The sequence below is a fragment of the Patella vulgata genome, chromosome 8 (assembly GCF_932274485.2).
Source record: "Patella vulgata chromosome 8, xgPatVulg1.2, whole genome shotgun sequence".
NCBI classification, from domain to species: Eukaryota; Metazoa; Mollusca; class Gastropoda; family Patellidae; genus Patella; species Patella vulgata.
Window position 1 is genome coordinate 26,814,152 of NC_065886.2, and position 22,537 is coordinate 26,836,688.

At 32.8% G+C, this 22,537-nt stretch overlaps 1 protein-coding gene across 1 annotated transcript; it reads right to left on the bottom strand.

Moving 5' to 3' along the window:
* Positions 1-958: 958 nt before the first annotated feature.
* On the bottom strand, positions 959-22,220 carry LOC126829254 (nephrin). Its single transcript, XM_050559007.2, has 21 exons — positions 21,481-22,220; positions 18,022-18,153; positions 16,782-16,958; positions 15,603-15,938; positions 14,098-14,388; positions 13,267-13,566; positions 12,826-12,951; positions 12,438-12,602; positions 11,619-11,921; positions 10,598-10,876; positions 9,985-10,263; positions 9,516-9,634; positions 9,009-9,192; positions 8,626-8,814; positions 6,875-6,970; positions 6,297-6,458; positions 5,697-5,860; positions 5,141-5,297; positions 4,405-4,484; positions 4,009-4,183; positions 959-3,630 (listed from the first exon to the last, which is right to left on the bottom strand). The coding sequence occupies exons 1-21, from the start codon at positions 21,554-21,556 to the stop codon at positions 3,500-3,502; spliced, it is 3,921 nt and encodes a 1,306-aa protein (XP_050414964.2). The 5' UTR covers positions 21,557-22,220; the 3' UTR covers positions 959-3,499.
* Between the last annotated feature and the right edge of the window lie 317 nt (positions 22,221-22,537).

Below are 22,537 nucleotides of genomic sequence, written 5' to 3' on the forward strand. Positions count from 1 at the left end.
AATGAACAGCTATTTTGACGGACAATGTACATTGTATTTATCTTTTTTATTAAAAATTAAAGATTTGCATGATTTTGATTATTTTTTTTTAATGTCAGAGGTGACTGCTCTAGTTCTAAAAGATGGACATCTTCAATAGAAGGCTTGATGTCGCTTCAACTCTGTACAATACCAAGTCTAGCTAAAATATCTACCTGTGATAATCCAGTTGCAAAGTTCAAGGTTCATTCAAAGTTAAAGATACATTATGGGAGATTTTTATAGAGAGTTGGCCATTCTTGCTATAACAGTTCAAAAGTAGATGATGAAAGAAGAATATACTGAAAATTTCAGTCAAATTACTTTATTCTGAACATAGTTATCATCGTTGTAATATTTGACTAGAAATGGTAGTGAAATGTGCCTTCCCCTTTGCCGAACGTTTGATTGACAGGCGTTAACTCCACCTACATATATCGATTATCAAGTAAAGTTTTCAATGGCATGCGGAAACGCTCTACAGCGGCCTCGCTAAGTACACTCTATCAATTAGCCTCGATCTAACTGACGTATTCTCATCAGGGTGCGCCATATTTGAATTTATCAATAAGTGTAATCCTATTTAAATCCGAGCTGTAGCCGAGCCATCCGTGGGTCTAGAGAGTTGATTTTGGGCTTGTTGTTTATATAAAGATCTAATTTATGATTTCTATAACATCTGAAGCCTAAATTTTGCTCTTGCATAATGTATGTTTAAGGTTTCTGCGGTTGATTTGAGTGTGTTTGTGTCACAGCATCTAATTGGTCACTATTGTTCACATGTCTGCATTAAAGGGAGATAACGTAGCTATAGGTTCGGGAATTGCAGACCAGTTTAGCAACTTCTAGATGTTGTAAAACTTGCAGTCGTTGCTTCAGGAACATGGATGTTGGGATAAACCCACAAATGTCAGCTCCTTGTGAAATAACAAAACACACATTCCAAATTGATTGTTTTATTATTGCTCTTTATGAATATGATAAATAAATGTTTGGTGGAAATAAATAAATAAATTGTAATATAATTGTAAAGTGCTATTATTGTAATAAATCAAAATCTACAATTCATTAGAATATTTTTGCTTCTTTTCATAAAAAGATGAAACATTAATAACATGACATGAAATTAGAATATTGGAAATAAAAAGTTGCAATTTTTTTGATCTTTTAGATTTGTGAGATAAAATAACATATTTGGCACACAACAGTTTTGGCACAGTTCATAATAAATATATTTGGATAAGTCAAGGATTAATATATGAACTGTTTTCACCAGAGACATGATTTTCTCAATCTATAATAAACTATCTCTATTCTAAATATAAAACTATAAAATGCAATAATCTTTTTTTATGTTGAAAATAATACTGTAACATTTCTGTTAAATATATATATTGAAAAAAAAATCTATATACATACACTTGTTGAAAACACACATTAAAGTATATAATCATTACAATATATTTATATATATATATATTACATATGTATAATTAGTGATGATCAGATATAATATTCACAATTAATATTTTGAAATGTTGATTTAGCACTTTGGAGATTCAGATAGTTTGACTGACAGAAATACATACTAACAGAAATCAAAATCTATGGCATGGGCCTTATTTGTCTCCAAAGTTAAAGGACAAATTTGAATGGAATTTCAAATGTCCCAGTGGGATGTTAGCCACCTGGACATGAATTTTATGTTAATATTTGATATCCATCCCTTCCCACCCCACATCTCCTAAAAGATTGGAAAGGACCAGTTGGAATTGATCCTTTTGGTAAATTTGATTCCAAGCAAATGTTGAAAACATTTGCGGATTCATAAATTTTCCCCTTGGAATTTCAAGCACAAAATCAGAGTTATAATCCAATAAGTAATTGGTGTTAATAAAGCTTAACATTAAAGTTCTGAATCTGGAATTAATTATTGGTAAATTTAATTGATTACAACCAAATGATTGATACTAAATGATATATTTAAAGTAGATGATTTATTGAGATATGTGTTATATACTACCTTTAAGCACTAACTTCTAAGTTTAGCTGAGAATTGAATATAAATCAACTTCAACTAAACTATTACCACTTGAGACAGAGTGAGGGAAAAATATCAATACTGTAATCTATAACCAACAAATTTAACAAAGTTTTAACTCAGCTTTAGATAGTGATATATTACCTAAATAACTATCGACTATCGAATTGAACACACATCCAAACTACCAGGTAAAATATATCTATTACATGAATATACAATTAGCTATATTTTTGTTTAGTATGTTTTAACCATTTCAATTTGTGTGTGTTAAGTATGATATTTTTTGGAATAATAATTCCACACTCTGTGTGTTTAAAACTATATTAAGATACCTGTCCCTGTAAAACATGGGTGACAAAAACATCACCATTCCCATATAAGGGTTAAACATATAACTGATATGACAATTCATTCGTTGGATATTATTACTGTTTCAAAATCTATTTTAACAACTAAATACTACATAACAGTATTTATGCACCTGCCTTAAGTATAAAACTTATTTGCAAATATGTGGTACTATGAAAATTTAAATTAAGAAAAAAATAAGACAAAAGTTCCTGAATGAATGAGTATAAAATGTAATGTGGTTACCATGTTGGTTTTTGTTTCATTTGAACAGTGTGAGCAATAATTCCAAATTACATCCAGCTCATTTTTCTTTGATAATGCAAGTGCACACTTTTTATTTGATTGAGAAAAACATTTTGATTATAAGAATTATTAACTGAAAAATATCAACTCGCTTGTGTATTTATTTTCCAATCAAATAATGAGTATTTTTACATGTCTTGCCATAATTTATAATGGCTACAATAGTTCTAGATAATATAAATTGGGTGAGGCTAGGTGTTATGGGTTTGTTAGTGATATGTGCCCAACAACATCTCATATTACACTGATGCTAAAAAAAATACCCAATATTTCAAAACTTTTGAGCATTTTAAAATACAAATTCTACTCACTAGCAGAAAGCATATTCCTGAAGCAATTGTCACAAGCATTACCAGCTCATCAACCACTGCTACATCAGCCTGTCGATTATTTTCATTAGTCTACCAAATTTGCTTTCTAACTAATCAAAATTACAAGACAAGAAAAGTTCATGAAAAAAGTACCTATGAGCATACAGTATCACTAAAGTTAACCTCAATCAATGTTTTCTTCCTATTCACAATACAATACAACCAAAGAAACACAAAAATAAATATAAAGTAAAAAATACAAGTTTGATTTAAATAGGTGTGATACAGGGTTCACTATCACGTTCACAACCTTTTATTATCTGTAATAACAACTTTTACTATAGTTTCAAGCTACTATGTTTAAACTAATATTTAAAATGTTGTAATTTTGAATGAATCAGCTTGTATCACATGGATTAGCACCAATATAAATATGTTTGTAATGTTGTATTATGCATAGTTGAGTTTTTATTTACACTAAATGACCCCTCATACGAGGTTCAGTATGAACTCGTTGTGCTGCTTGCTGGGCATCTGACAAAGTTGGTGGGCCATTATAATGAGGATTTGAGACAATGTTTGGTGATAATGCATCAACTGTGCCTGTAAGATACAAAATCAAACATTTAAGACATTAGAAAGAGACTTGTAATTGAGTAGAGTTTTTCTAGCTAAAATACTGATTCTGAGTTCAGAACCCAACATTGGCAACAATCTCAGACCACCAATAATAAACATGTTTTAACCAGGCGTTCAATGAAACCTTATGTATGATGCACCACAAGAAGAAAAATCTGAAAAAATATTAATATTTTATAGAGAATATAATTTTTGATCCATAAAAGGACTGTCCATGGTAACTGAATGCTACATGGCAATGGTCAATGCAACCATGTTTATGTGCAATCTATTCAGGCATATTGCCTATAGCTTACAAAGACTTCAAACTTGTTTCCCTGCTTTATGACTATGTATATTTACCTGGTGGAGGTGCATAGCGTGGAGGTAGATCCTGAGGACCATAATTTCTGGCAGGAAGAGGGGGTAAGTTATCTCCTAGTCTGGTACTGGAAGTACGTACTGGAGGAGGGGGAGGTGTTCGCTCACATCTACTACTAGGACGGCTGGCTGGTCGATCAAACATATCTGTTACACTCTGTAAATATATTAATAGATATATACTACTTCTTACTACAGTAAAATTATTAGCCGTAATTTTACATCTAAACCACAAAATATTTAAAACACTGTAACAAGATTAAGATTTCCTCAACAATATAAATTAATGTATTTTTCACTCCAAAGACTACTATTATGATTTTTAATAAAAAAAAGTTCAATTTAGAATGTGGTTGTACTGTATGTAAAATAAGCTACCTTTGGTCTTGTATCTGTACCTGGACGGTAATAAGCATCCTGCATGCTACCTTTATGTGGTAATGCTACCTGATAAGGATCTGTAAGAATAATTTCCTGTATTATACTGAATAGAACTATGGCTGTTATATACCGCTTGTAATTGGTGAGGTTGAATTTCTCAATTATAATGACTTAATATTTTACAAAAACATTATTTGTCAATCTGCTATTAAACTTAAAGATACATTATGGGAGATTCGATAACGAGTTGGCAGTTCTCACTATAATAGGTAAAAACTAGATAATGTAAAGGCAATTTGCTGAAAATTTCATTCAAATTGATCCACTATGAACCGAGAACTAAGCGATTGAAATTTCCACCTAGCCTCGATCATCATTACTAAAGTCAGTACGATAAATAGCATTGTCTCGATTATCCATTTAATCGTTAAATCGTGAAGGAAAGTTATGCAGTATATCAGCTCATAATCCACTAAAGATCATTGGCTAGCGATGCCATCTAGAGTTGATTATGGTCTGGATAATTTAATTAATGTCTAATTAATAATTTAGATAACATTTCAGGCCTAAAGAAAGACCTGCACAATAGACAGATTTAGCTCTTGCATAATGTATGTTTAATAATTAAACATAACTATTATACTGTAATAAAATATGACAATATAAACAAACAGTATTATTGAATCAATATATTAACATGTTTAATAAGGCAGTTATAAAGAAATAAAGCTACCTTCTGTCCACTGTTGAGGATGACCATCATCATCTTCATCCTCCATTGTATGAGGTCGTGGACTAACTCTCATATAATCCTGGGCTCGACTCATATATGTAGAGCCTCGATTATCCAGGTTTGTTGATATATAGTCATTCTTATAATCAGGACCCATCTAAAAATATTAACACAGTATCATATAACACATTATCTTTAAGACTACTAATTTGAATGAAACTTTTCACTGTTTCAAATATTTTATAATTGGCTAGTACTCCACAAATTGACTATTTCAGTGTTTAGTAGAATTCATTCGGAGAGAGGAAAATAGGGTTTAACAACCTCTGCATTTTAGGATTAATATTTTTTTTATTTCAATAATGGTATTTAGAATTGGGAGAAAAATGGAGAAATCTCACTGAGTAAGACAGACAACACTACTTCTTTGTCACGTACAAATACAAGATTGAACATGTGATTGGCATAGGTAACAGACCTTATATTAGAACCAATCTCCCTGAACTCAGACGTTGAATATTTCTAGTTATAATGAATAAAGTATGATAGCACTTACATCATAATTAGGAGGATAATCATCATAAAAATCTTCTATGTTTTTATCACATGTACCACAACTCCGAACATCATCACTAGCTGATGGTGGATAGGTTACATTATCTATTTTATTCATACCATATAACTCTAATGTATTAGTATGACTTGTAGTATCACTACCATCTAAAATATAACAATATAACTTGTATAACAATACTACTTCAACAGGCAACAAGCCACAATAAAAGACAAATGTAGATTGTATATGATACTCTACCCACCACTCACCCACCAAAACAAAATTGGTTAAAAAATTATTTGATCCCAAGGCCAATGCAAACAATAGTTTGCCAGGCAACACTTGTTGATAACAGTTAAATCGTCAATGCTGGTTGTCACACTTGGATTATAAAATCAGCCTTTATAGTATTCAAAAAACTATATCTTACAATATACAATAGTTCAATTGCGTGCAGGAGAAGAAATTGGAGGACCCAGTGAACACCCATGCCATGTGGTTAGGCAGACAACCTACTCCTTGTCACATATAAGCCAGGGATAAAAACCAAACTGAATGACAGACCTTATGTATAAGATATACATAAATAAATAAACTAACCTTCTAATCTCTTTCTTCGTCTTCTAACAAAGAAGAGAATAAGACCAACATTTAATGTTAGTAGAAATACTCCAACAATACATACAACTAATATGATAATAATAGGTACTTCTTCAGCATTCTGTAATGTTGATGTTGATATATCTTCTGGTGGTGCTACACCTAGAAATAAAATATATACCATAACCAAACAAAACAATCTTATTTAGCTATAGTACTAGTAGCAACTCGACTCATGCATAAGGCTGGATATGCTTACAAGAGAGTGACAAAGCGAGAGACAGAGATACATATGGGGTTTAACATCCACTCAACAGAAACCAAACTAGGTTATTGCCCGTAAGTATCTTTAGCAGTGGGAGGAAACTGGATGATGACTGAAAGAAAACCCGAGGTTGGACAGGTGACCCTATTTATTGTGCCATTTATGTCAATTCAGAATGACAATCTGCCTAAAATTAAACGATGCTATCAGTCCATTCCTGTAGACATAACACGACAGACATCAAATTATTTGGACAAATATTTCATATTTCACTTAATATCTGTTGATAATCTACCAATGTAAATATACTTACTAGAAGTTTTAGCAGTAATACTACTATATTGGTATGTTTCACCAAGACTATTAAAAGCTGATACAGTTAGCTGATATTGATGACCTAGTTCAAGTCCTGAAATAATTAATTATATATAAAACACTCTTGTGGGAAATTTACTTAATTTACATTTGACAAATTATTCTACAAATTTATCTATACTTGTACTTATTGAAATCCCATGAGCACCAGTAAATATAATTCTATTCAAAGCATCTTGTTTATCACAGAACACAATTTAATTTGAAAAATTATTTATCAGATTTTGTTGAACTTTAGTAAAGTGATAAGCAAGGTGTCTAGAACAGTATCTTTTCTTTATTGTCCGTGAGCAACTGTTAAGATTTTAACTACTAAATTCACATCAAAAGAGGGAAACCAACAACTTTAAATAGACTAAACTTCTTTCATCTAAGTGAAAATAAAGTGTAGAATGGAGATAATATTTGTCATTTAAACTAGTGATGGGCCAAACTCATTCTGATCAAATTTTCAGACTAATCACAGACTAAATTTATGTTTAAATCATTGATGCTGTTTCGCCTGTATATTCTGGACATGTCCTATGTTCTTTTCCAAACGTTCGACCAGGAATATGCCCAATCGGACATCAAGATACCGTCTATGCACCTACTTAATTTGCCTTGATTGGCTGACTTAATCCAATCTTGAACAAAAGTCATTGCTTCTCCTTTGTCGGACTAATTATCAATCCAATAAAAGGATTATAAGCTTAACCTGGGTAATTACCTTGTGATTTCTCCAATGTCAGACATTGCCAGCAGCATATAGAAACTAGTCATAGATGTCACATATCCTAATAGTATATAACACCCTAAATCAATGGACAGTCATTATAACTTTCAAAATGCTTCGATTCTTATCTACTGCCTACTATTAGACCAAGAAAATGTGACGATGCTACATAGTCCCACCTGGCAACACACTTGCCATTACACACCATTTTCCATTGAACGAAAACAAAATATTTTGTACATATCCATACTTATTTTCCGTAATAAAACTACATCTTTCAAGACTCCATATAGAAATTCTTATCTACAGTGGCATGTTCCTGCGATCTTGATGTTACACGGAAATCATCGCATATCATGCATTGCTTACTACGAAACTTTTAATAGGGTTGATTTATGTCGCGTAATATATGTTACCGGTCACGTAGGCCAATAACAAACATGATAATTGTTGTATCCTTGCCATATCTGTGCCAATATCATATGTGGTTCTTATAATAAAGTAGTTTTATTTCCGGTCAGTTTGTGTTGTCATTCAAGCCCACATGGTGTAAATAGAAATCCATTGTGGCATCACATACTATTCTTATTTCGGACGTTATGATTTCATTTGCTGTCGTATAAACGAAAGCAGGTAATTTTGAGGGAATATTAAGGGTGTGAATTAGAAGCATGTACAGGTCAGCAAGTTTATTTCTGTCATATTATGAAAACACGTAATTTTGTAGGAATACTACTGACATAAATCTGAATACCATACGAGAATTAAATATGAAAATTAGCGAGGTACACCTATTTTTAATATGTACGAATTTGAATATTTTGTTGACACATGTATTTTAATTGTAATCTGAAACTGTCTGCTTAAATAACGATATGAGTCTCGCTCCTTTATTTTCAGTAAAAATGTCTGACAAGAAAAATTCTGAAATAACAACATTGGTTTAAACTAACAAGATGAAGTAGAGATCGTACCTGTAAGTGTAAATGTTGTAGCTGCTGGAGGTTGTACATCAACATAAATAAAACCTCGACTATCTACTTGTCTATATTTTACACGAAATGATGTTGGTAATCCACCATCAAATCCTGCCTTCCATTTTAATGTTATAGAATTATGTGTAGCATTAACAAACTCTATATCATATGGTGCATCTGGTGAACCTGAAATACAAAACAGTTGTAACTTTAACTGAATAAATATACTCAACTCAACTCTTCCGGAGTCAAGGGTTTATCATATACATTATACATTTGTTTTCACAATCAGATAGTGACATATTTGCAACTGGTTTTTCTTTCTTAAAAAATTCAAATTTTGTTGAATAATCTTTACTAATAAGTACACAGATACTTACTTGTGCCATCCAATTTGATTTCAAAATTATCAGTTCCTTTTTCATTGATAGCTATACACTGATATGGACCATAGTCTACCTTACGTACATCTTTAATTTGTAATATATTCTTATAATGAACATTGTCAATTTTTGTTGTGGTGATAGAATATTTATTATTTGATGTGTCCAAAACAACACCATTCTGAAAATAGATAAAGTCTTGATCACTGATAAGTTTTTTTTTAAATATACCATCAATAATAAGTTGATATAAGAGAACAATACTACATAAGTCTTAGCAAGATCACAGTAGAAAGACACTTTTAATATTCAAAGCTCAAGGTTTTCGCATCAGATGTGGTAAACTAGCACAGAAAGTAGCAAGCTGAATATATAACCACACATTTGTATCTTTGAACCTCGAAGTGAATGTTGAAACTCATTGTATGGTACACAAGACATTTTATCCTAGTTCTCCATAGTGCAAAGATTATTTGTTGAATCAATGATGTAAACTTTATATACCTTTTTCCATTGAAATGTGACTTTAGGTGCTCCCTCAGCTTTACATACTAATTGACCTGTTAAACCTTTATTACTAGCTGCTTTAGAAAGTTCACGTGACTTATCTATTTCAGGTGCATCTAAATATAAATAGAATTTAAACATTAAATATGAATTGTTTTGAAGTTATCCACCACTCCTTTTATCTAAGAAACATAAAGATGCAAGAGATGTTTAAACAAATGATTTTAATGCTATAGGATCCATTTATATGCTAATAAATGTTCTGGAAATGATCAGCCAAGTCTTTGCAGATCATCCATAGAAAATCTGACAATCTTGTGTTGAGAATCGTCTTATCAATAATGCACAGAACATTGGAAGTGGCCATCTATAAACACGGCTAGTTGTTTACTTCAATTATTGACATAACAATGACATTTGTACGTATTGTTCCAATGTAAAACCTGTTTCTATTATTAATACTTACATTTAACAGTAAGTTGAGCAGTTTTTGTTACTTCACTTCCAATTCTATTATCAGCAGTACATGTAAACTCCCCGGTATCAGCTTTATCTAGATTATACACTGTTAAATAACCTTTACCATTCTCATACGTCACCTTGGTTTTAGACATATCAAAGTTCTCTCTTGTCCATCTTACCATATTTGGTACTAAAGGATTGGCATCAGCTATACATTCAAAGAATGCTGTGCCGCCTTCATCTTCCATTACTGTATCTGTTATTCTAGTAATGGTTGGAGGATCTGAAAAATATATTTCAAATATATAAAGGGGTTTATCATCCTCGAAATATTCCCACCACCAGCAAACTATTCTAAGCTGGCTCCAAAATCAACGTCAATAAACCAAAAAACTAAATTTTTAGAAATCTGATAGAGAATTCTGTCCTGTGTAGAGTTTATGAGCCATAAAAATTAAAATGTAAAGGGAAACAAAATGTTCTGAATTTAGTTTATTTTTTTTTTTTAAAAATTTGATATTTGATACATAACTGTTGTTTTGAAACTCTATTCTGTGCTGACCCAAAGTATTTTATGGATAAAAGTATCTTCAAAAAAAAATAGTTTATTTACTTACATCTAACATTAATAGTAAAATTTAAAGTGGTTGTTCCTTCACTGTTTTTAGCTTCCATACTGTAGTTGCCTTTATCAGCTTTTTTAATGGTAGTAATATTAAGTACACCAAGAGCTAGATTAAATCTAGATACACTGGCTATATTAAGTTTAATACCCTCTCTATATAAAGTATAGGTAACTTCTGTAGGGTTAGCATTAACAGTATAGTTTAAACTTTTACTCTGATCTTCTATTATATCAACTTGTTCTAATGATGAAGAACTAAACACTGGTTTAACTGAAATAAAAACAAAACACAACATACTGATAAATTGTTACAGTAATTCTTACAGTAACTATCGGAAAACAATAGGAATCTTTGTCTTTGTGTTTAAATTTCAAACCAATCGGATGATAACTTTAGCCTCTAGATCGTTGATTAGATTTTTTAAATTTCACTTCTGATCAATAACTCAAATTCAACACAAAGTCTTTTGCCTTGACACTAGTAAAATGAAAGGCGTTTTTATCGACATGCTAAATCGATTTCAATTTAGTGGAGATGTCATGTGATAGTATAGTTGATTTCAAAGTACTTTGGCGAGTTCGTTAAATGTGCGGATTAGCTGTAAACAATTCTTGTGGCTGGACATAGATGAAGAAAACATGTGACCACCTGATTAAATCGACAAACCCCACCAGGAGGTGATTTGGCAATTTGGTGTAATAGCTTCAGAAATCAGCGTTGATAAATTCACTGATTAGGGTAATCAATTTGAATTAGATGGACGTTAAAGATGAAAATTCGATTGAGTGCAAATCACTTTGTCTAACCAGTGGTTGATAAAACGTCTGAAGTCTTGAGTGAAATCATTATATCAGAGGTATTGTTTCAAACAAACCGTTTTTGAGAATGAAATTTGTAGAATTATTGGTTCTAAACAACTCAGAATGTACAAAAATTACAGATAAAAAGAGGAAATATTTCAAAATCCTGATTTCAAGAGTAAACATTATAAGATTGTCGTGTAAATACTTACATAATACATTTAATGTAATACCATCATTGACTGATTGACTAATTAATGTATTAGTAGCACGACATCCATACAGAGCTCCATGATCTAACCAAGTTGGTACCAACTCCAGTACATTAACCGCAGACTTTCCACCAAATTCATCATCTCTTAAACCTTGACTTCTGCCAGCTATACGTCGGCCACTTTTAATCCAGACAATATCAGCATGTGGATTACTAGAAGCTGTGGTACAAGTTAAGTTCATAGTATTTCCAGCACGTATAACACTAGGCTGAGCTACGATAGTTACAGTTGATGGTGGAACTAGAAAAACAAGTTACTTGTTAATATACAAGCAATTTACTTTATTTCCTGTGTAATTCATGATACATTGGGATATTTTCTAGTGAAAGAAATGATCCAATTTAAAAATGTCTAAAATTAATTTCAATGCCCACAAAATATAAAATTTCTATATTTGCACTTAAAAGAGCAAGATAATTCAGGTTTTTCATTAGCTTTGCTAAGAACTAAAATATGTGTTAAGGTTTAAACTCTCAGCTAATCAAAATTCTGAATTCTTACAAAATTTTATTAATTAGGCCCTAGGTCAGTTCAGTACAAACCTATGTTATATTTCAATAAATTGCTTGCATTAAGGGTTATTTAGCAGTGGTAAGAAAAGTACCAAAGTGGTTTTAAAATTTGCATAGATGACAGACCCAATGATCTACATCGAGACAATTCCCAGATTTAAAACGACATTTTGTCCCTCAGATGCAATTTCAAACATCTAGTACATGAACATGATTAGCTGTTTATGTGCAATAAATTACTTACAATAAACAGTTATGGTAACACTGACATCTAAAGGTGAACTTGTAGCTTCATTACTAGCGGTACATTTATATGTAGCACCATTATCATTTTTCTTTGTTATAATAGATAATTGTGATGATACTATATTCCCTGTTACTTTATTCTCAGCTTCTAGTAGATTAGATTCTGTAAATGAAACAAAGATAATATACAATAGTCAATGACATGATACAGTGAGGTTGATGTCTTCTGTCTTAATCCAGATGACACTAATTATTCTATTGATTTGTTGGTTTAAACCAATATCTTATAGACACTAAATAAATACTAATACTAGCCTTTATACCATTTATCTCTTGGTCTATACCAATATCTTATAGACAATGAATAAATAAATAATAACACTAACCTTTATACCATTTAAGTGTAGCTACAGGATTTCCACCTGACGAAACACATCTCATTCTCTGTACTTGACCAGCTATAACTGGTGTACCAGCACTATAACCAGTTATAATAGGTGGGTCTGGTGGATCTATAATAGTAATAACAATGGTTATAATTCTAGATATGCTATACCAGCACTATAACCAGTTATAATATGTGGGTCTGGTCAATATATAATGATTATAATTCCAGATATTCTATACCAGCACTATAACCAGTTATAATATGTGGGTCTGGTGGATCTATAATAGTAATAACAATGGTTATAATTCTAGATACCCTACACCAGCATCATAACCATTAAAAACAAATAATTACAATTCACATAAATTGAACATTTTAATATCAACCTCTACGGACAAGGAATGTACCATTTAATGGACTGAAAAATACCTATACTTACATAAAACACTTAATGTGATGGTTGTAGCTACAGTCTGACCAAGAGCATTATTAGTTGCTTGACATGTATAAATAACATTATGATCTTGATTGGTTAGAGACACTGTTACTGTTGATCGAGTTATAAAACCTCCTTCTGGTGAATCTTCAACATTAGATGAAGCAACTGGTAATGATTGACCTTTAGCAAACCATGTGATAACAGCAGCAGGATTACTATTGGATGATACACAAGTCAAGGTAACTGTTTCACCAGCTTTAGCCAATTTATCACCAGTAATGGTAACTTCTTTTGGTGGAACTAAAAAAAAATCGAAAACACCTCATAAGCAGTGTAATTTTATTTTGGCTATGGCATTTTCTGATACTGGCAGTAGTAGAAAAATCCTAATTTCAATCGACTGATGAACAATACAGGAATATTACTGATGTGAACTTCAAGCCGGTACGTGAATTAAATATGGAAAATGTTTCGAAAGGTGTACCTATTTGTGTGGTTTTCATATACATTAGAATAGGACATTCTTCAAAACAACGTACGGGTACCAAAAATAATTTTTGATGGAAATATGGTTAGATGAAAGGGAATAGAAGCTTATAATTACCCTATTTCCTACTGGGACCTCATTTGACCCAATTCTGGCCGGTTCATTTCAAAACAGATTAAGAACCCAGGTTTTATGTATCTATCCCATGCAAACATCTATACCTGCATCGATACATCAGTAAATTGGCCTACAACCAAACCTTGTTACTTAAGATGGAAATTACTGGATACAAATCTTTTTAAGAGCTGATAATTGACATTAATATAATAGTATTTTACACTTACAGTGTACTGTTAATCTAAATTCAGCTGTGATTGGTCGGGATGTAACAACATTCGAAACATCACATCTATATACAGCATTATTATCTGATGATTGGACAGTGAATGTATATTCATTGACAGCCTTATTACCATCGCTAACATAGGAGAAATCTATCTGTTGATCATTTCTATACCACACAACTTGACCTAGAGGATTACCTCCCCTAGATGTACAGCGTAATTGTAAAGTATCGTTTGTTTTTACCACTTGACCATTAGTATAACCTGTTATTTCTGGACTTCCTGGTGGTTCTGTAAAATAGATGAATACTTATTATTTATTTATATCAATAAGCAATCCATTTTACAGCCTGCAACAATAATACTAATAAGCCAAGAATTATTTTTTTAAAGAGACATCTATATGTTTTTTCTCTTGTACACGCAAAAATAACAACTTTTGTTTCGAATTTGACTTTAACCATGAATTAGAAATAAACATTTCATTCCTAAAACAGTATACTTTCAAGGGGGCTTTCATATTTTCACACATCTATCGAAAGTTTATCATGAAATCAAAATGTACTCTCTTAATACGATTAAAATATCTCCCTTTAAATCTGGACTTTTTGAGGAAGAAATAGTTCTTTATCATACCACCTATCGTATGACCACAATACAATACATCATACAGGTAACACATAAAAACAAACTGGATAATCCTACTTGAAGAAACATTGTGTATTCTGGGTTTGAAAGAAATAAGATAAGACATAGACTTTCTATTGAAGAAACAATTCAACAGTAAATCCAAAAATAATAGAAAACACTCATTAATAAATTACACATTTGTCTTTTTATAAAGCATTAAGCAACTAAACTGCTTATTAATATTACTCTGCTTAACATGAGAAAACAGTCAAGTGGACAAACCCATCTTAATAGTCCCCAGCGTTCTCCAAAAGGCGGGAACAAAAAGGAAGGCTATATAATAGTCTCAGCACAGTTACTTTTATAGACAGTCCAATATGGAGAAGCAAGGATGTATATAAATGAAATGAAATGGGATTTAACATCCTACTGTTCTGCTCCAAACTGGGCTAATGAAGGCGGGCATACGCCATACAGTGTGCTATGAGGGAAATTTTGCCCAGACAGCGGCACTATGGCCTGCTCTTATATCGAATTCCAACTGTCAAGGGATCTTTAATGTGCATGCCAATATGTCCACGGGACCTCGGTTTTATATCCCATCCGAACGACTAGACAGCTGTCCTTGTCAGGCCCTCCGTCCTGCATCATGGACAAGTGGGAACCCCGCCGGAAAATCTGGATGAACTTTCTCTGCCAATGCCGGGATCGAACACCAGACCTCCAGGATAGCAAGCCAGTGTCTTACCTACTTAGCCACTGTGACCCTCAGTATATATATATAGAGTTATAACTCTGCTTCTGGTTGTCTGAATTATGTATAGAGACATTGTGTTCTTTGTACTAATTTTTCTATCAGATTTCTTTATACTTACTCAATATACTTATTTGAACAACTGTTTTTAATGGTCCTCCTACAATAGCACTGTTAGTAGCTTGACATGTATAGAAAGCATTATTCTCATCTGAAAACTGTCTTGGTCTAATCGTAATTGTACTTTTAGCTGTTCTATATTTACTGTCTTGATCGCTGTCTTCTGTTAAGTAATTGATATTTTGAAGGACTGGTTCACCATTTCTATACCATTTGATACTTGCTGCTGGACGACCATTTCTAGCGACACAGATGAGACGTAATAAATCTTGTGTATTGGGTAATTCAACAACAGAACCATTAGTGTAACCAATTATTTCTGGCATTTCAGGAGGTACTGTAATGATAGAAATTAATATTAATACATAATCTTTCTAGTATACATTTAAGAAATAAGACATAACAAACCAGTGATTTGTTTAACCATCTAATTTATTGATTATTCAGTTAAAAGCTGGTGTGTTTGCATTTATCTAATCCTTTCAGTTATTATTTTCTATATTTTGCTGGTAAGCAGAAACAAGCTCTTGTTAATTTGTAAAAGTCAGAATCACACTACTAAAAAAGCTCACACAGTTTGTACAAGATAAGGGATTTTGTAAATAAGGAGAGGTGCTTTGATTACAAGAATTAGGATGTACACTTTATAGCCAGGACTATATTCTACATTACACAGTGACATTTGAACATTTATCAATGATGAAAAAATAAAATATGGACATTATGAGGAGTGGTTTTCAACTGTAAGGGGCTTGAACAAAAACTATCCGCGATAGAGATTCATGTGCCTGAATCTGATGGTGCTCAATCTTCAGAACAATGACTGTCCTTTATTATTGAAGGGGACCATCTTGTAAGTATGGATGTGATTCTACAATCTAGATAATGGAGATAACATACTCTAGTGAAAAACTTTACTTTAGGTCACAAATAACACAAGACATAATAATAGAGTATTGTCTCAACTATTCAGACATCTAGTTTGAAATGCATTCTTTCTTTTGAAACAGATAACATTCAGGTCATTACAAGGTAATTATTGGTACTTTCATTGTTCTGTAGTTTAACATTTCAATGTTTATTCATCTGATAATAAACCATTTAGATAACTTGTAAACCGGATAAATTTTGAAGATATTGCAAAAATTGGTAATTAGCTTAAAATCTAATTTGAGCTCACCTAAAATAGTAAGATAAGCTCCAGCAGATATAGGTGGATTATTAGCTGCAGGTCCAACTTGACACTGAAATTCTCCATCATCACTAACCATTGTATTAATAATCATCAAATTAAATTCTCTATCTGTATTACCTATAACTGAGTATCTTCGGAAGCCAGGAATGTCTCTATCATAGCCTGAATAGTATAAACAGATTATCAATAAATCAAACACCATATCAAAACAAAATGATTATTCACATATTGATTGTAACAAATCAATAATCATAGTAAAATTCTATTAAAATTAGTAAGATCTAAAGTAGTATAAATACACAAATCATTAACACTGATTGACTCACTTCATGCAGTGTAGACAGTTGATGAAGTAATTTCAATAATTTATTTAACCTCTTCAAGTTCAATGAGTGAAATCAATATCTTAAAGGAGCATTAGCAGGTCTTGGCTAATTTTAGGTCCCAAGTGATTTAACTGCTTAGTTACATTCTGCATGTTCAAATTAAGATTGTATACAATTTGGGACAAATCTATTGTTGTTAACATATTTTTACATTTATCTGTCAATTTACAAGCCATGTTATTTTTTTCCTGGTTTTCAAAAAGATTAAGAAATGCTCGTACAAAATCAATTACTAAGGGTACTTCAGTGCTTGAATTTCCCGTAATTAGGGAGAGAGAGAGAGAAATGGGGTTTAACTCCACTTGATACAAACTAGGTCATTTCGGGACTAACATATGGTTTAATTTTATTTACATAATTCGCTTGCGCGTAGGGGTCTTTAGCAGTGGTAGGAAACCGGAGGACCCGGCGGAGAAAACCCACGAGGTTGGACAGGCGACCCTACTCCTTGCCACGTACAACCGGGGATTCGAACCACGCCAGTCGACTCAATGACAGACTTTATGATACAGCGCGCGCACGCTAACCATTCAGCCAGCCACCGCCACCCCCCCCCCCCCCCAACCACCCATAATTAGGAGGAGTGTAAAGTTGTGGGAGGGTGAGAGAAATGTGATTTAACATCATTTCAACACAAACCAGGTCATTTAGTGATATCTTTTTTTATATTATTTGCTACAAATGAACCTGCTTAATAATTAAATAGTTCAAATTCTATTACTTTAAACAAAAAAACTAATTATTCAATAGTAATTAGTACTGTATGTTTAGTCATGTTAATAGTCATATAAGATCACTCATTTTTACAATTATTCAATGTAAATAAAAGAAAATGTCACCTAGAGCAAAACCATCTTTAGTCCATTGTATAGATCCTCGTCTGTTTGTTACAGCACATTTTAATTCTGCTGTTTGACCCTGTATAACCGATATATTGCTTGGAAAAACACTAAACTGCTGTTGTCCATTGACTGAAAATGTAAACACAGAAATCAATATTAGATTTGAAGCCTCAGATCCATCAGGGTATAATTAAGGCTTACCATGCTTTTGTTCCACTGTTCAGTTTATCAATAATTAAAGCTTATATTGATGTTGACTTACAGGGCACAAAATTAAATTAAAGCTGTTTTAGAGTAGTACATGTATGTGTAGTTAAGCACATGCTACATGTATTTTGTGTTTTATTAAATTGTGTATAAATATAATTTAGCTTTATGAATGTGTATTATTAGATATAAATCATTGATAGAAGACATTCATTTATTTAAGATATGAATCTTAGTTTCTTTTAATCATACAACTAATTATTAAATGAGAGAGAGAGAGAGAGAGAGAGAGGGTTTAACAAGTCCACTCAACACAATCTAGGTCATTTTGGGACTAACATTTGGTTCAATTCACTTGAGCGTAGGGGTCTATAACAGTGGGTGGAAACCGGAGGACCCAGGGAAAACCCACGAGGTTGGACAGGCGACCCTACTCCTTGTCACGGGGAATCATTAAATGTAAGATTCGAGTAAACAACACACTTTAGTGAACAAGCACACTACTGTAGGTTATTAATTTTATGCATTCTCAAGAAGCCTGCAACTTGTCCGCTCTGTTTTATCTGTTTGCTAATATAAAGACTTTCTTGTGGCATTCACACAAGAGTCAATAAAAAGAAATGTACAAAATACTGTGTTGTAAACAAGGAATGATCATATTTCAGTTACCCTAGTGACAGGGAATGTCGCTACAGTTATGTTACAGTGCAATCCTATAACTTATAAGGCTCCATTTGAGATAACAAAAAATATGAATAATCATGGGACTACAGTACACTGCACATATTTTTCAAATTAAATTCATTAATATTTGCATCATCATTACACAGACAAAGGGGATTAACATAAGCTTCCCATAATAAGATGAATTTACACACCGGTACAAACTAGTCCAGGCACTAGTCATACTGCACGCAGCGACCCATCTACGTCATACTTCCCAGAATGAGACACTGCACTGATTATCCGCCATGTAAAACGTTCGTGTGATCATTTTGGGGCGGGACTTATCGACTCGAGACCGCTTTGTTTAGACAACAGAGTAAAAATAACCCACGCACGTGTGTTTTATGTAAACACGGCATGTCGCTGACACTCGCGTAAAAGCGATATATAATATGTGCTATGGGTAATATTGCAATAAATTCTTCACCATTGTAAACTGTCTTTAGAGTTTCAATCTGTTTATCTTTCAAAACAAGGTTAGATACTCCTAAATTTGTTTTCGCAAATAAAACCGCCTCTGTGAAATTATGTTTCATGGGCGCTGCCATATTGAATAATTAGAGGACTAATTTGTGATTCGGCTTTGATTAGTTTGACATTTTAAATACACACAGCGGCTAAATAAACATATTTAATTTCATTCAATATGACAATAGAAGAGAAATAAATACTTTTAAAAATTTCTAAACGCATACTCAGTGTTTTTGACTAAAATCGTCGATGTAGGAATTTAAATGTCGGTTAATTAGCTTAGGGCCTATTCTCAGCCGGAGCTAGCTGTAGATAGGCAGCCTAAGTTTGGGATGGGCACTAGTCAGAGGGTAGGCCTAAGAAGAGGTAAGTAAGATATTAATTATGCTCTTCGATCTTTTTTACAAACACTAAAACTGATAGTCTCTTGATCTCAGTTCAATTGTTGTTTTCAGATTGAGGAATAATAGTAGGGGAAATAGTAGTAAATAATCTCTTTTCACATTTTATATGTGAACGGAAAGGTTGGGATTGAACTTAATTGAAGTACTTCACATCAAATTATGCCATCAGATTACAGGTGGCACTATTAAATTCTGTTTTTCCATAGCTTTGTTATAGGGTTGAAATTGTCAAAGACAATTCCCACAAAAGGTCACGTTCAGAATTCTGCAGCTGACAAAAATATGTACTTGTAGATAAAATAACAAATTGGTTGAAGTATGTGAACACGGCATTAGCCTTCCAATTCCTGTTATTATCACTTTGTCAATTTTAATTTTTGACTCCACTTGGATTTAGCAATCAGCCAGCATTTTCATTTTAGATATGTGCAATCCGTAAAGTCTACCAGGATGGGCAGTTTTGACTACGGTACTTTTTAAACATAATGTTTCATCCTGATTTTCAGGTCATTTCACCCCCGGAACAAAATATAAAAACAGACTGGGTTGGTTAACGATATATAATTTTTAACATAAAATAGTAAAATACACTGAGATTGTGTACATTTACTCAGGACCTGATCTAAAGACATGATTCTTGATTGGTTGATATTAGGGGCCCAGTTCCCAATGACCAACTCCCGCTCAAGATAACAGCTAGTCTAACCATGAGCATTTTACATGTATAATGTTCAAATCTCTCTTTTCCAATAAGTAACATTTCATATTGTACCGTTCACATTTACCATTAATTTGATGAGATCAATTTCAGATTTATGACATTATAAGTTTAAAACACTGATTTGGCCACTAATTACTTCTATTCGGAAAGTTATTTATTTTTGTTGGCTTTGCATTATTACAACACAATCATAACTCAGAAAGCTATGATAATCCCAACAGTACCCTTCCATCACCTCCCCCCCACTCCCCCCCACCCCACATACACCCACACCCTATAGTAACATTGTTCAGTAAACCTTTGAAATTGTGAAAAAGTACACACGTGTTAATTAAGGAAACATTCAGAGAATAGTAATAGTATAAAACTACCCAGGAGCTGGTGGTTTAACGTCTGCTTACACAGCTACTATTACTATTACTATATTAGTGGTAGGTTTTGCCACTGCAGTCACGATACATATTGCAATTCAGGTAGGATACGATTTGTATCACGATTAATAACCAGGTCAATATTTAACAAGAAAACAACAGAATAAATATATAGGCCTAATTGATATTTTTAGTCCTGCCGATTGTCAGAGAAATAACTGAACATTTTATATCACGATATTGATGTGGATCAAAAAAAAAGATCAACAATTTAATTCAATATGCGAATCATGAGAAGTTGAATCACGATACATCGATTCAACCTTATATCGGGCCAGCACTAATAACTACTGCCACAGGGGGTTGACTGAGACAGAGAGAATGACCTGCTCCTTGTCTAGGCTTTACTAGTTTGATTGAGCTAAATGAATTAAGTTCTTTCTCGTAGTCATATACTATAAATTGTTAGCATAGCTATGGCCTGCAATATTTTTGTGCATATGTAGAGTAACATGAACTGGTAAATGTTATTTCCCGTTACAGAGAGACAACTTACCTCCCACTCCTATGTTGATGGCAATGGCTATGGTGCCAATGAAAATCGTGAAATAAACTTCTAACCATTGCTTCATACTGAATATTATATCCTCAAAATCAGTTTGATTTACATACTAGTACAATCTTCAAATTAACTTGGTGATATCTCCCCAGTCTTGATGATTGAAAGGCCTCATGAATAGACTCACACAATCATCAAAGAGGGCGTACATGTAGATCTACCGTTGTATGTTCACTTTCTTCACTCGGCGATACACTTGACTGGCTTTCTATGAAACTTTCACTCTGCCAGAATTCACCTGACGAACCCTAGTTTACGTTATAAACAAACGATTCTTGCTAACAGCATCTTCAGTAACACCACTAGCACAACATCGGAGACATTTTAAAGCTTCTAAAGGGTGATATTTAACAACAAACTTAGCAATAAATTGACAACTCAGAATCTTTGGATGATGTCCTTCGGTCGAGTGGATTTACCCTTATCACTAGGGTACGGAGTTCTACCCTACAGCAAAGGCATCACCTGCTTAATCTCGGGTCATATTCTTCAATGAAATGGGATTATTGAACCATATGAATATTGAAATCAATATCATATTTTAGACGCCCGTCGTGTATCAGTATAATACTAAAATAGTAGTGCGCGTTTAATATATTTAGCCGTTCTATTTTTCCATTCAAAATTCTAAGCTAAATTGCGTAGCGCCATTGCAGGTTCCCTGGATTCCAAAGTAGTCTGCGAGACTGGATAATCTAATCTACAATACGCATTCGTTAAAGGTGGGCGTGTCTAGCCTTATCTTGTTAATATATCGCATCTGAACTGTTAAAAGGAATGTCTTGTTTTTCATATTGTGTCTGCATTATTGTACAATAAGATTGTAGTATTTTTGAGAGAAAGATATGTGCGTGCATTTACTCAAGTCGGAATCGTTTTTTAATTCTTCCTGTAGGCTAAATAAATAATGATTAGCTTATGTTTGGAGGAAAAAGAATAGTGAATCTTGCGCTGTTTATTTTCCTACGTCTGACAGGTTCTATCATCTATGAGA